The sequence below is a fragment of the Lates calcarifer genome, linkage group LG16_LG22 (genome assembly GCF_001640805.2).
Source record: "Lates calcarifer isolate ASB-BC8 linkage group LG16_LG22, TLL_Latcal_v3, whole genome shotgun sequence".
Classification (NCBI taxonomy): domain Eukaryota; kingdom Metazoa; phylum Chordata; class Actinopteri; family Centropomidae; genus Lates; species Lates calcarifer.
The window spans coordinates 21,261,578-21,276,842 of NC_066848.1; the positions used below are offsets into that span (position 1 = coordinate 21,261,578).

General features: G+C 39.8%; 1 protein-coding gene across 1 annotated transcript in view; it reads right to left on the reverse strand.

Moving 5' to 3' along the window:
* Nucleotides 1-15,265, reverse strand: part of piezo1 (piezo-type mechanosensitive ion channel component 1) — an 80,806-nt gene that overhangs the window by 30,808 nt on the left and 34,733 nt on the right. Inside the window, 11 exon segments of the mRNA XM_051076451.1 lie at nt 1,672-1,778; nt 4,208-4,366; nt 4,577-4,725; nt 4,884-5,065; nt 5,751-5,856; nt 6,545-6,725; nt 6,947-7,026; nt 7,165-7,268; nt 7,567-7,639; nt 9,754-9,861; nt 11,141-11,312. Of these exon segments, the coding sequence (XP_050932408.1) occupies nt 1,672-1,778; nt 4,208-4,366; nt 4,577-4,725; nt 4,884-5,065; nt 5,751-5,856; nt 6,545-6,725; nt 6,947-7,026; nt 7,165-7,268; nt 7,567-7,639; nt 9,754-9,861; nt 11,141-11,312 (1,421 nt within the window).

A 15,265-nucleotide genomic window follows, 5' to 3' on the forward strand; every position in this document is an offset into this window, starting at 1 on the left:
CAAAACCAATTCACACCAACTCCATTACAGCCATCACTATGGCTAAGAACCAGCTGTTATTTTTATTTACAATGTATTCATTTAGTATTCAGACCCCTTCACAATTTTCATATTTTGTTATCTTGCAACCTTGTACTAAAAACGTTGACATTTTTTCCCTCAATAATACTCACTCAATACCCATAATGACAAAGGAATTACAACGTTGAGTCTTCTAGGATATGAGACAACAAGCTCTGCAGACCTGGATTTGGGGATTTTCTGACATTCCTCTGCAGATCCTCTCAAGCTCTGTCAGGCTAGATGGGAACCATCATTTTTAGGTCCCTCCAGAGATTTTCAATACGGTTCAAGTCAGAGCTCTCGCTGCGCCATGCTGGGTGATGAGCTGGCACTTAGAATTGAGGGAAAACATCTTGGATTCATTATACCAGAGAATCTTGTTTCTTGTGTCTGAGAGTGCCTCAGGAGCTTTTTGGCAAACTGAAGCTCAGCCAGAGTGACCAATAGGTTCTTGGTCACTTCTCTTACCAAGGATCCTCTGGAGTCCTGGTTGTTCTAAACCTCTCCTATTTTATGTGTGGAGGCCACTGTGCTCTTGGAAACTTTCAATGCATCAGATTTTTTTTTAGCCTTCCCCAGATCTGTGCCTCCACACAATCCTGTCTCTGAGCTCTGCAGACAGTTCGTTCAACATCATGTCTTGGCTTATGTTATGAATGTTATGATATGCATAAATGTTGTCTGTGAGATCTTGTATACGTGTGCCTTTCCAAATAATGTCTAATTAATTGAATTTACCACAGTGTAATAGCAAGGGGTCTGAATACTTATGTCAAAGTTTTTGTTGTTTTAGTTTCTCCTTTCTAAAAAATGTCCAAAATTTCTCAAATTTGGTTTTCACTTGTCATCATGGGGTATTGAGTGTAGTCTGATGACAGAAAAAATCAGTTTAAATGATTTTAGGCTGTAATATGACAAAATGTGAAAAACGCTAGGGGGGGGTCTCTTTTTTCTTTATATTACCATAGAATGACTAGAGGCCTCACAGGGGAACTGTGAGACATCATCAAGTAGATATAGATATAGTAGATGTAGATACAATATACAGGAGAAAGTAGATGGGTTAGATTGAAGGACTGCCCGTTGACTGCCCACTGACTGTCTTCCCACAGATCTGTGCCTCAACACAATCCTGTCTCTGAGCTCTGCAGACAGTCCTTTAAACCTCATGGCTTGGTTTTTGCTCTGACATGCATTGTCAGCTGTGAGACCTTATATAGACAGGTGAGTGCCTGTCAGTTGAATTCAGTTTAATTTACCACAGATAGACTGCAGAAATGGGAACCTGAACTAAATTTCATGTGTCATAGTGAAGGGTCTGAATACTTATGTCAGTGTGATAGTTGCATTTTTCCTTTTTAGCAAATTAGCAAAAATGTATAAAATTTTGTGTGTGCATTTTGATTACATGGCATTGTGTGTAGACTGATGAGACTTATGACTTCAAGCACTGTTTACAGTTGAATGCACACTTTGCCCATAATTCTTTGTGTCAGTAAGTAGTTTGTAATCATACATAATGGAAAGTCTTTATTGATTTACAATAAGCAATTTAACTGTGAAAATGTGTCTGCCACTGTTTTTTTTTCTATTCTATTTATTTTTTACCTTCATCTTCAGATTCCTCATCCATGTTAGTCACCAGGTCTTCTTCTTCAGAGTTCACTTCCACATTATCAGAGCCAGTCTGCTCAGTTCTCTCACTGTTCTTCTTCCTGGATGCAGATTATCTCATTAGCAAAAGGAAAAATATAGATTTCCTAGGTTATACTTGATGATGAAAAACAATACCACAAAAAGCAGAGGTATAGCACACATATGCACAAAAAAAAAAAAGACAGTCAGCATTTGTGGAACAAAAACCTTGCCCTCCATGACCTCCCACAATTTAACTATCCCATGGACAGACAACGTATCTCTCTCCAAATACCAGATGAGCTTTTAGCATATCAAAGAGCTATATGACCAGCATGAGTCAAAGAGACAAGGCGAATGGAAGTAAACCAGCAAAACCTCCACAGAGTAACACTTTTTCACTCAAAGACACAACTCTGATTATTTGACTGTTACTTCCCTCAGAGAAAATAGCATGAAGGACTGAAATTATCACTAAGGTGTGGTCTTTCCATGCTATGGACCCACTGAAATAGGGTTGCAAATGGTAATTACAGACCTCTGCCATATATTATACCACATTCCAATCTTGTGTGGGAATTAGCATTTTCTTATTTTTAACAATGTCTGAAATAATGTGAAAATTACTGCCCAACTATTCTGCAACCCATTTATTATTATTCAGCAAATGATCAAATAATTTACTGCAACTTTCAGGTTTCTAGGCCGTAGGGAAGCCTACGTATGTATAGGGCTGAGGCAATATCTACCATGTAATCATACTGCCATCTAGTGACTATGTTGACACATCAGATATTCCCAATTGTGTTTTTATTTGTATTGACTTGTGTAATCCTGTTCATTTATTAACAGAATTAGAAATTGTTGATTCTCTTGTTAAGTCAATTAAAAACTTGAATCATGTTGAGGAATTGTGAATGAGGTACTGATATGAATCCACATTTGTATGGTTCCTTTACTGTTACCAATAGCATTTTTAGTTCATATACTGTTTAATTCTTTACACACGATGCACCCGGCATTCTCTGCAAAACAGCGGGACCCCTGTGATCGCTCTCTTCTGTTTGATGTTTTTTTTTGTCTAGTTTTCAGTGCTGCTCTTGTTGTTTTTATTCTGCATCAACATGCATGAGACACAGGCGGAAAACCCGTCTGCCCCAAACCTACTGAGAAATCAACAGCAGTGCCAAAGGAGAAGAGTCCGCTGGCAGGATTCCAGACACTGAAACTGTGGATAATATTGGCAGAACCTGTCATCTGGCAACCACAGGATCCCTCAGGGAGGATCCACCCAGAGCCTGTGGTAAAAGGTTACTGACTGCTTAGAGTGGCAGCCATAAACTGTATATGAAATATAATGTATAACAATATATATGCATTTTTTATATACGGTGTATGGTCCTGGCTGAGAGTCTGCAGCCTGCCAGCTGAAAGCAGACTCAAGCTATTTTATTTTCTGGTCACGACTGGGTTGATGTCAGGAAAAGAGCTTTTAATCCATAAATTTCATTCATGGACATCTCAGGATCTGTTAGTAATATATTGATACAATACGTACACTAAACATATTCTCTCCCACTGTTGCCCACTATACAAGTTAGTTACTATACTAGTTAACATTTGGTTTAGCTTGTGTTAATAGACTGTTATGAAACTTTAACCCACTCATTGTGAGCAGAGATTGGAGTTCAGCTGGGTCAAGGAGTAATGGCTTCTGTTAATGAATGAATGAATTGAATTCACTGATGCTTGAATATAAATATTTTCTTGTGGTTGTAAGCAGAAATATTGTGACCACATTCTAGTCTTACATATTACTCATGAAATGAAAAAAAGTTTGAGTCAGCATTTTGAATGAGACTGGTAGATTTAAAGTGAAACAAATCAAAAATTCCAAATATATAAATAAATAAAGTGTGTATAAAAATGTACTACATTTGCAAAAATCTGTCTAGGGCAAATAACTTAAGAACCTAAAATGATTTTCCCCTGGATTTAAACAGCACTAATACTAATGTAGTGGTCATTTCAGTATTCCCTGCATTCTGTTGTGCTTAGATCATGTCAACTTACGTCCACTCCTCAAATGAAAAATAGCTTTAAACATGTTTGTAGAGAGACACGTCATTGGGTTTTTGTGGGTCCATCACCAGTTCCATATATTCTTATGACTTGGGGAGACTGTGACTGAGCTGCAGTAGCACAAACTAGCACAACAGATTTGGGGTGCCTAGCTAATCCTGCACGATATACAACTCCACTTAAACATTAGCTTGTTGGTTGCAGTGGGTTGTAGTATGATATCATAGAAGGAGGTGTGTGTTTGGATTTCAGTGGGCACTAGCTAAACCCTCCATTTCATGAGTTTCGCTCAGAAACATGTCACATGACAGAGGATACAGTAAAGATGCTCATCTTTCCACTTCACTGTAACTTTAAACAACACAGTCCCCCTTGCAATATGAAACAAAAAAAGAACTTTTGATGTGACGTGTGTAGATTGTATTACTTGTTTATAGGGGTAACATGTTCCAGGTTAGTGATTCTCATGAAGGGTTTGTGGAAGTAGTGTAGCTGCAGAATACAAGCCAGCAGGAAGAAGCCAGGGATCAGAATACTGGTGAAGAGTTCGGACAGAGCAAACGTCTCCAAACCAATGGCTGCCAGCCTGAGGAAGACAGGGATGCACCTTCATTAGTTTCATACTGGCATACTTATGTTTCTTATTACCAAATTAACAAGTTTAATTGCCACATGGCAAATCTGGACCCTGATAGTGAAACCAGCTTACAACTGAAAAAGAGAAACACAGACACAAAAGTATCAGAAGGGTAGAGTAAGACACTAGACAATCTCAAACTTTGGTGAAAGAGCCTACTGTTCTTCTGTGAAACCAGTGAAGTTCCGCCAGTATCGAGGGAAGTCTTCAAACTGGTAAGTGTAGATGGAGATCAGCACCAGCATGGTGTAGGCCACAACAAGCCACCAGAAAAGCTTCAACAGACGCCTCCACAGAGAATAGTACACCTGAGAAATATGAACAAGTTACTCATTACAAGAGTTCTGCTTAAACATTATCAAGTCAAAATTATGTTTATGAATGATAACACACTAAATGGACATGAACTTTCTTTAGATATTAGGGCTGAGAACCTGAATACAGTGGTCTTCAGGCCTGTTCCTACCTGATAGAGACAGAGGCACAACAGGAACAGCAACATGTAGATGATCTTGTATCCAACAAGTTTTCCAGCAAAGGAGACCATGATGAACATCCCTCCACACACATAGATCCAGTATTTGGCATAACAGCTCATCACCATGCCTCCTAAAACCTTCAGCACTGAATCATTACTGGCCCCCTCTGCTGACAAGGGTAAGAGGTTAGAGAGGGAGGAGGATAAAGTTCAGAAAGAAAAGTCATCAGGAAGACAATGTTCATGGCTTAAAGGACTAACAAATGTCAACCTCTGCAGACCAGTATCCAACACATTCCATCTAACACTTTTGCAGAAAGTTTGTGATTATGTACAAAGTTGGCAATTTAACTACACCCATTTCACTTTTTATATCCATAAAATTAATCAACACAGTGTTCAGAAACAGTGTCACTCTGGATCATCCAGAGAACACACCATCAGTAGTTTTCATACAATTTCTTTGATAGAAAGTACAGTTGACATATGATATATGATAGATATAATATGATAAATCATGACTGTTTGTTTGTTTGTTTTTTTTGTTGTTTTTTTTGTAAATTACTGAATAGCCCTGTGATGGACTGGAGATCTGTCCAGGGTGTACCCTGCCAATGTCAGCTGGCATAGGCTCCAGCCCCCCATACCCTAAATGGATGAGCAGTATAGATAATGAATGAAATTACCAAATAATTGGAGTAATTTGACAACAGTATAATCACCTTAGTGTATGTACATGTTGTGCAAGTGTATTCTGTCATAATAGAGCAGGGCTCCAGCAGATGTTTAAGGTTTGTACTGCCAGTGTGAATAAGTGTCAAAAGGTGTGTGTGTGTGTGTGTGTCTGTGTCTGACCTCCTGTAGTGACTTCCTGTAGTGGTGTGGCCATTTTCCTCTGCCTGCTGAAGTTTTCCTTCACTGACTGACGTACCAACAGCCAGAAAGTTAAAGTGAACAGAAGCTGGAGAGAGAGAGAGAGAGAGAGAGATAATATAAAGGGAGAGGGGTGAAAAAACACACAGAAAATCAGGGTGAGCAAGAATTCAGGTCACTGCTGTTCTAATCAGCAAGACTTTTTTGGGCATCTTTATTACACCTATTGCCCTGTCAGAGGGAATAAAACTTTGGATTACTGAATGTTTTCAATTTTAGCCCCTTTTTTAATTAAAAGCCCAGTCATAGTTCTTTATTTAAATGAACTGCCACAATCTAAAGTATCAGTAGTAAGTAGATCACATATGACATGAGAGGATATATGTGGGCCAGTGTCAGCACAAGAAGAAGACCAGTGATCTGATTTAAAAAGATTAACTTTGGTTTTGTCTCACTCCAAAAGCATGCTCACAGAATGGGATTTTTAACTAGGGGGATCCTAGGATGTCCAGGATATTATACTGGATAGCAATAAACCATATTATCTGGCCTCATTAGATTTTATCAACAAGACAAACTGGTTGTACTAAATAAGCTCATGTCACAAAGTTCTGTGTGGAGAAATGAGCCCTTAGTTCTGGTTTGTACCACTCAATTTTATGACCAAGCTCCAGCTTTCCAAAGCCAGGAGTCAGAAATGAAGGCTTATATTTAATTATAAATATTATACAGTCCCATCATTATAAAATCACCCATTACCTATGCTCTTATCTTACCAAAGCTCCAAGTCTTAAACAGGGGTACTTGGCCCTGTCCAGTCCCAGTTGTCTGAGGCTCATGGTTCCCACAGTGGTGGGTAGCTCAGGCTGAAGATCCATGGCCCAGACATACTGCAGACAGCACAAAGCCAGGCCATAGAGCAGGATGAATGGAGAGCACAGTGTAGCTGCATGCCGTCTGCAAAAAGAGACAGTAACCCGTGAAAACTGCACAGCTGCACTGAAATCACTTTGCACTTTAAGATGTGTATTTGTTTAGTTTATGAGACAAAAAACACACATCAAAGGTAATGTCAGCAGAAATAAGATATTCACATAGCATCAATTACAACAGTCACATTTAAAGATAATCAGTTTCTCATATTCTTGTTCTGTCGGAGCTACAGGTGTTAACAGTACCTGGCACGCAGGATCCAGATGAGACAGGCCCACAGCAGCAACACAAAGGTCAGCCAGCTGTGGTATGTGATGCTCCAAACCTGAACAATATGGAAACCGCACATAAGAGCAGGAACAATTTCATTTCTTATTGTGATGTAGATTGACTACATGACTCATTATTTTAAGTTCTGTTGTTGTTCTTAATTGTACAAAATCAAGCTTATTCTAATAGTTACCATCATGGCTATGAGTGCACAGACATAGCTCTGCTGCATGACCACCTTTCCCAGCAGATAAAACGGACTTTCACTCTGTTGGCCACTGGCCACACCACTAACACCTGCCAAAAATAACAAGCAATATTGTTATAGATATTGCAGTGAACAATTTGTTATTTTTTATATAATGATAATTAAGCTTTAATCTCCAGTGAAATGCTCTCTGACACAGAATGTCAGAATGACTATAGTTACTAGAAGTGACCCAGTGTCAGAAAGGATTTCCAAAATATGTGTAATCAACTGAATCCTGAACAGATTTTTCACTGTTGTAATGTTTTTTTTTTTTTCAATGTTTTTTCAAAATGACTTATTCACATTCTCATCAGTGATTTCTGAGAAAAACTGAGGATTAGATACCCAGGTCTGGCTGACTCTCTTCAGCCACAGTTCCTCCTCTGCTGCTTCCTGTTCCAACTGACAGGAGCATGAGCTGAAAGAGAAGAGCACACATACACAAAAACACTTACAGATACAGACATTAGACTGTATTGTGAATTACAGTTTTATTTCTGAATGGGACTAGGAGCCCTATTTTTGTGGTCACACAATGGCCAGTGCAAGCAGTAAAGTTTGGTATTTCTCTGACTGTGAAATTCCTTCTGCTTGTCTTTGTGGTGTTTTGCTGCCCTGTGCAGAGCACACGGTGCACATGTGGAAGGAGAGGCGCAAACAGGAGTGGTTCATTCAAACGAAGCAACATTAAGTGTGTTGTTGGTATCTTAGTGGAAAATGTGCTGTAGATGTTACACTGGTTATGCCAGAACCACATCTGGTTCTGGTTTCAGCTGCCTCTTTGTGGATTTTGTCCACAACAGCAAACCAAATACTTTGAATAAATGCACAGCAGTAACAGAATGATGCTTTAAATGTAGGTACCATATAATTTCACTCACCAAGCATTTTTTAGGAACCCCATACTAATACTGAAACTGAAGCTCCTGACCTGTATCTGCATAATTGTATATGTTACACTGCTGCCACATTAATAAGAAGGTGTACAGGTGTTCCTAATACAGTACGTGGTAAGTGTATATGGTCACATCAAACTGATGCTATTTCAGTTTTACTACTACTGTATCTAACATCATAAATGGTCATATCATATCATAAAGTGTGACACAACCATAATGCTTTCAAGAATAAAACATGAAATGCTACTTTTGCCAAAAAGAACATTGGAAAGGGGCTGGGACACACTGGGTAGATGAACTGCTATAATCCAACATGTTCCAAAATCCTCCTCCTCACATACAAAGCCCTTAATGGTCAGGCTCCATCTTACCTTAAAGATCTCATAGTCCCCTACAATCCCACCAGGACTCTGCGCTCCCAGAATGCTGGTTTACTGGTGGTTCCCAGAGTTTCCAGGAGTAGAATGAGAGGCAGAGCCTTCAGTTATCAGGCTCCTCTACTGTGGAACCTTCTCCCAGTTTGGGTCCAGGAGGCAGAAACACCCTCTGTACCTTTAAGAGTAGGCTTAAAACTTGTCTCTTTGATAAAGCTTATAGTTAGGGTTGGCTCAGGCTTGAACCATCCCTTAGTTATGCTGCTATAGGCCTAGACCCCCCCCCCCCCCCCAACCTGTCAAGTGCCTTGAGTGCCTTGTTGTGATATGGCGCTATATAAATAAATTGAAAAAAATTGAATTAGTTCCACTCTAACAAGAGAACTCAGTAATATTGTATGGGGTTACTTAGCTTTGTACCAGCCTGGTGTCATATGCAAGTAATTTAATAAAAGTAAACACAGTAGACAGCTGTGCATAATGTCTCTGTGCTCTGGCTCAGCACTTCACATATCAGAGGTCACAGAGTTATCAACAAATCTGTCCTGCTGCTGTCGGACAGACTTTAATGAACTAAAGGAGAAGCTTTTCACATAGTATAAAAAACTGAACAACAGCACAGTAAGAATGACTCATATGAATTTATCGATAAATACTACCAGTGTTCCAGCTTTAAACACAACATTTCTTAAAATTCTTATTTATTTCAGTACCTCTACTGGCTGTATTATTAAATGTATTATTAAAACTATTATGTTATTGTGTGATTACTTTCATATATGTTAAGGATCTGAATACGTCTTCCACCACCAAAAAAGTTGCACACAACAATATAAACAAACTAACCAATTGAGGCAGCAGTATTCTATTACCTCCCTTGTTCTGTGAGGTAAAATTACCAGTCTGGTAGTGATATATAGTTCTGGTTAAACAGGGAGGGATCTTGCTCTTAATAAAAAGCTCTGTCTCTGTAGGAATCCCATCCATAATGTTGTCAGACACTTAGAATAACAATCTGAGCCTGTGGCAAAAACAAGCACATTGAACTTACTTCGACATGGACAATTGCCCATTTTATTACATTACAGCAGCTGAGGTACACTGCTGGGTACACTGTCTCAATCAATACTATACCAGTTCCAAAGATTTTGTCCCTATCAATCATTTACACCCTAAAACCTAGGAAAATAAGGCCCTGTCACATCAAGGGCCCTCACCTCCCATCCCTGTCTGTGTGGAACACTTGACTGTGTATTTACCTGTGTGTCATCTTCACAGTTATCTTTCTGTTGATTCCATGATCTTAACTCCACCATCTCCTCCTCTAACTCCTCCCTTTTCTCTTGCTGCTTTTCCTCCTCAACCTGCTGAGCACAAATACAACATCTAAGAAACACATATGCAAATGTACAGCTTTTTCTAAATGTAACAAAAAAGGTTCCATTTATTATGCAAAAGTTTCAGTTGGCACAGAACTGTGCAGAGTCACAGGCTCTGTTAGATATTCACTGAAAATAAACATAGTTTATTATTTTACAACACCTCATCAGATCCAGCTCTGGCACTGATCTGTAGAAATTCATTGGGTGTCAATTTCAAATAACAAAGTATTGTTTACATTTTCTCAATAATAGGGCTGTTATGATATCTGAGTTAGGGAACAGAGACCAAAACGGCACTGTTTTAAATATATTACTTTGAAAAATTTGAAAATGTCTCCCTCAAAATCCTTTACTCACTTTTACCAAATTTTTACCAAAGTCCTCATATGTGGAAGTTGTTTAAACACAAGCAGCCACATGTGTACTTGAAAATTTAGATCAGGAATTGTGATCAAAGAACAAATAAACAAGACAAAGTGTTGGTGGTTATATAGTGCTGAACATGCAGGGCTGTATTTTGATGTCAGCACAAAGCATGAGACAAAGTGTTGCATCAGTGAACTAGCATTTTCCTGGGGTGCACTGAGGTTATTTCCTGGACTGAACACAGGTCAGTCTCTTGATGATCCCCTGTGCCCCCCAGTGGGAGGAGAGGTGCAGTAGAGGGTGTGGCAATGCCAATCCAGCGGCGTACAGCAATCTTGGTGCCAAAGAGCCCCTCATCTGCTTGCTCAGAGGTACACCCACATAAATCACAGAAAAAAACTTCACTCCGCTCTTTACTTACTCCATGTTTTTCAGCTGAGCGCACAGGATTTTATTTACAATTCAGAATTTATTCTGCCATTTTATTCTTGCCTCTTACTAGCTCTGTAATCCAGTTACTATTCTATTGACTGCCTTTCCTTTACCCTTGTGCCTCTCTTTACATCTATTTGAAAACAGCAGGTATCTGCTCCATTGTAAATGTCCTCCCATAAAATAATTACCCCACAGTGTTGCATGTGTGCAAGCAGCTTTTTAAGACACAGTTAGTAGTGGCCATATTGAACAGCATCAGCTGACTTGGAGAGGAGATCAGGGTGGATGGATGGGTTGATAAAAGAGCAGGACTGAGGGTATGCTCCCAAAGTACTGGGCAAGCGCTGCATTGCTATTTTCAAGAAAATACAGCTGAAGAGAGTAGCCTGTAGCATGAGGGTCGACCTGCCCGTTTTTTGACACTGCTGTCGACACAACATATTCAAGAAGAAGTAGCAGATACCTGGTTAGGAGTTCCATGACATCCTGTCTTGAGAACCGTTGCTATGGTTATATAGAGGAGGAACAGTATTCCTGGGTTGACATAAATTGGCCAATCGTGACTGTCATTGAGATTTAGGTCATAGGGTGAGGAGCAATTTCCTGGTATGATGATGTCCTTCAGTCCAAAAAGTCTAGACAGGAGCAGAGGCAAACACATAAACACAAAACAAGAGAGATATGAATACAACAGGGTGCAGTTAATTAAAAGCATGTGGTACAAATTCTCATTAATATGGTCCACATACCAAAACAGAGTATTATGCACTGCCAGGTTATTGGAAAAGAACAAAACTAGTACCTTTAATGACAATAGTAGGAATTCAGAATTTTCAGGGAAAACCTTATGTTGTAATATCCCATCCTCGGCTAGCTGTCCATTCTGTGTGTGTGTACTGAAAAAAAGTCAGGTGTTTCAGCGCAGCCCTGGCTCAGACACCCACACACAACCCTTTGCCAGCTAGTCAGCAATGGGGGATCACTGGTGCACAGGACAAGGGAATGAAGAAGAGAAGAGGGCAGATAGGGGGCAGTGGGAGCAAGAGATGAGGATTAGCAAGGGAAGCAGTCTACCCTTCCATCATTGCCTGACCATGTCGAGTTTTGAATGGGATCAACTAGGAATCCAGATGAGAGTGACATTACAGCGAGTACATGGAAGGAACGTCTACTGAGGGGCGGAGTGACAGCAGTGTATACCCCACAATATGATGGCAATGTCAAAATTGCCAGAGGAGAGGGTCAGAAGAACAAAAAATGAAAAAGAAGTGCTACTATCTAGCACTGTTCCCACTAGCTTTAAAACTGCTGTGGTTAAACCTTTACTTAATGAAGCACACCTTGATGCTGGGTCTCTGAGTGATTATTGATCTGTATCATGCCTTCCATTCTTTTTGAAAATATAAGAAGGAGCTGTGTCTCAGCAGCTTTCATCCCATTTAGCTGATAATCTTTTTGAATCTTTTCAGTCTGTCTTCAGGGCCTGTCACTCTACTGAAACCACGCTTGCTTAAGTGATAAATGATCTTCTGCTTTCTTTGTATTCATATTCCACCTCTGTGCTCCTCTTACTAGATCTCAGTGCAGCCTTCACTTATAGTTCAAACTGGAAAACAAATATTGGCATCTCTGGCCTGGTCCTCAGCTGGTTAAATCTTCACTGTTATGTTGACGATACCCCGCTGTATATGCCCATAAAGACTGATGACTCTTCTCAAATCATGAAATTAGACGTGTACTGCTTCAAATGTGACCTCTTTGCACCTCAAAACCACAAAATGTATAGTTCAATTCACAATTATCTTCACTTGTTTCATAATTAATTAATTCACTAATAAGAAACCTCAGAATTCAAGCCAAGGTTTGAAAAGGCTTGTAGTCAACACTGTAACATGACAGGACATGACATCTATAAATGGATTGGAATAGAGAGCTGATACTCATAAAATACTAAGAAGCTCAAATACAGGGCATGAACAGGTCAACTGAGGTAATGAAGGACATTACCTCTGTTGGAGGACCACAGTAGATGATATGATCAAGTATGCATTAAATAGTGTAATGTTACAAATCAATGAAAACATTGCACCTTGATTAATCAAATACAAACAACAATAATAATGCAACATAGTATCTCTAAAAATAGTTTCTGAATAAACTGAAGCAGCAAATACATTTTGTAGAAAAAAATGTAATCAGACTCATTTTCCACTAAATTCCCTGATCTTGCAGCACAATATCCACTTGTAGACAGATAGATAGATAGATAGATAGATAGATAGATAGATAGATAGATAGATAGATAGATAGATAGATAGATAGAGAGAGAGAGAGAGATAGATAGATAGAGATAGATAGATAGAGAGATAGAGAGAGATAGATAAGATAGATAAGATAGATAGAATAGATAGATAGATAGAGAGATAGATAGATGATAGATAGATAGATAGATAGATAGATAGATGATAGATAGATAGATAGATAGAGAGATAGAGAGAGAGAGAGAGATAGATAGATAGAGAGAGAGAGAGAGAGAGAGAGAGAGAGATAGATAGATAGATAGATAGATAGATAGATAGATAGATAGATAGATAAAAATAATCAAATAATAAATAGATAAATATAAAGGTGTCTTGAAAAATCAACTGTACTGTACATGTATGCATAAGAAGTATATGCATGCATAGCATGCATTATTTGTTATTATTTTTGCTGATTAAACAGTCTTATGGCCGCTGAGAGGAAAGACTTTCTGCAGCATTCAGCCCTGCACCTTGGTGGCATCAGCCTGTGACTGAAAGTGCTCTTCACCTCCAGGGCATGAAGTGGGTGGGTGGGATTGTTTATTACTGAGGTGAGTTTCAAGAGCATTCTCATCTAAGTCATCATTAGGTTTCTGCTTCCCTGAGGTGCAGATCATCTTTGGGGGCCACTTCATCTCTTCATTATTTCATCCTGAACAGTGGTTTTGACACTCACTGGTCCTCGGCTTCCCTCATTCCACTTAGTGTACAGCATAGTATACAGAAACCCGATGATATGAGGAGGAGGAGGATGAACCATCAGGAGGGACAAGCCCATGCATGGAATGTATCACCGGCAGATGGAAGAAGTGACTGATATCTAGAACTCCTACCAGGGACTGGAAAAGGCTTCCCACATTCCGCTTATTGTACAGTCTCAGTCTCTGCAAGCATTGTGAGGATCTGCCTTGTCTTGATGTCAGTGGGCTCTGTCTCCTCCTTTGGCCAGCTTATTATAGCAGAGTGGTACCTGATGACTGGCAGGGTGTATGTGCTATGGCCTGGGACCTTGTTCTTCTGTGACTGTGGCTGACTTCCTTGCAGCCCCTTCATGGTTTCCATTTGCCTGTGAGATCCTGAGGTATTTGTAGCTATCCTGAAGATCTGCAATGTTACTTTCTGGTAGTTCAGTCCTCCCAGTTCAGATCACCCTATATGCCACATTCGATGGTAACTTGTACAATTGGCTTAGAGTTGGCTTCTAGAGTTGTTTTCCACAGCCCCATTGGGTTCTTGATGGAGTTTCTTAGTGTCCTATTGATGCTGTACATTTCCAAGCTCTCCAGTATCACTGTGTGCGACACTGAGTCGTAAGCTCTCTTGTAGTCAATCCAGGCGGTGCACAGGTTGGTCTACCTGATCACGCAGTCTCGAGTGACAGCTCTATCAACCAGTAACTGGTGCTTGGCCCCCCAGGTATTATTTTCCAATTCCTTTCTGGGCCCCGCTCATGTATTGAGCCATGTGCGTACTCATGCATATACTGTATATACAGTAAATATGGTGGCAAGTTCACAGTATAACAAGCAGATCCACGTAAACTGTGTGCTGACAGTTGGGCATCTTGGGTATGAAAAGGTCAAACCCGGCTGATTGATGAACAGCTGGTTAAGTGATACTGACACATGGCAAAACTCTGGTGATGATAGATGAGATGGAGAGAGATCATATGTCACAGTGGAATGCTGCACTACTTGATCATCTTTCTGTTTGCTGCTAGCCAGTCATTCCACACATTCCAGTCCAGAAATCACACTCGCCTCACATTCCTCTGTTCTAATTCACACAATCACTTCCTGATTTCCTCTCTGTGTCTCTAAACTCACACAATCTCTCATGCTCCCTCGACTGTTTTTTTCAGTCCAGTTCTACAGAGATTCCACACATTGCAAGCGCACTATTAATAGATACTGAAGGTTTCCTGAGAGGGAGGACATGAGCTTTGACCCCTGTGCCTGAGGAATATCCTCCACTATACGCTATGAAGACCGAAAGCAATATGGTGAAGAGAAGAGCAATTTCTAGGTGACAGAGAAGAACACATGGTGAAGCAAGTACGGAGTGATTTCAGAGATATGGAGGTGATGATGTTCCTCCAGAGAGAAGGACTGGGGAATACATGTTGGCATGCAGTGGTATATAGACTATAAACATGCAGTCTCAGTGGACCCCCTTCCCCTTTGAAATCATATTTCTGTCACAGTTTTTTCAGGTGATTATTAGGTGGAAACCTTGATAACTCTGGTCCCTGTACTGAGAAACGATTACTGTAATTCATGATTTAA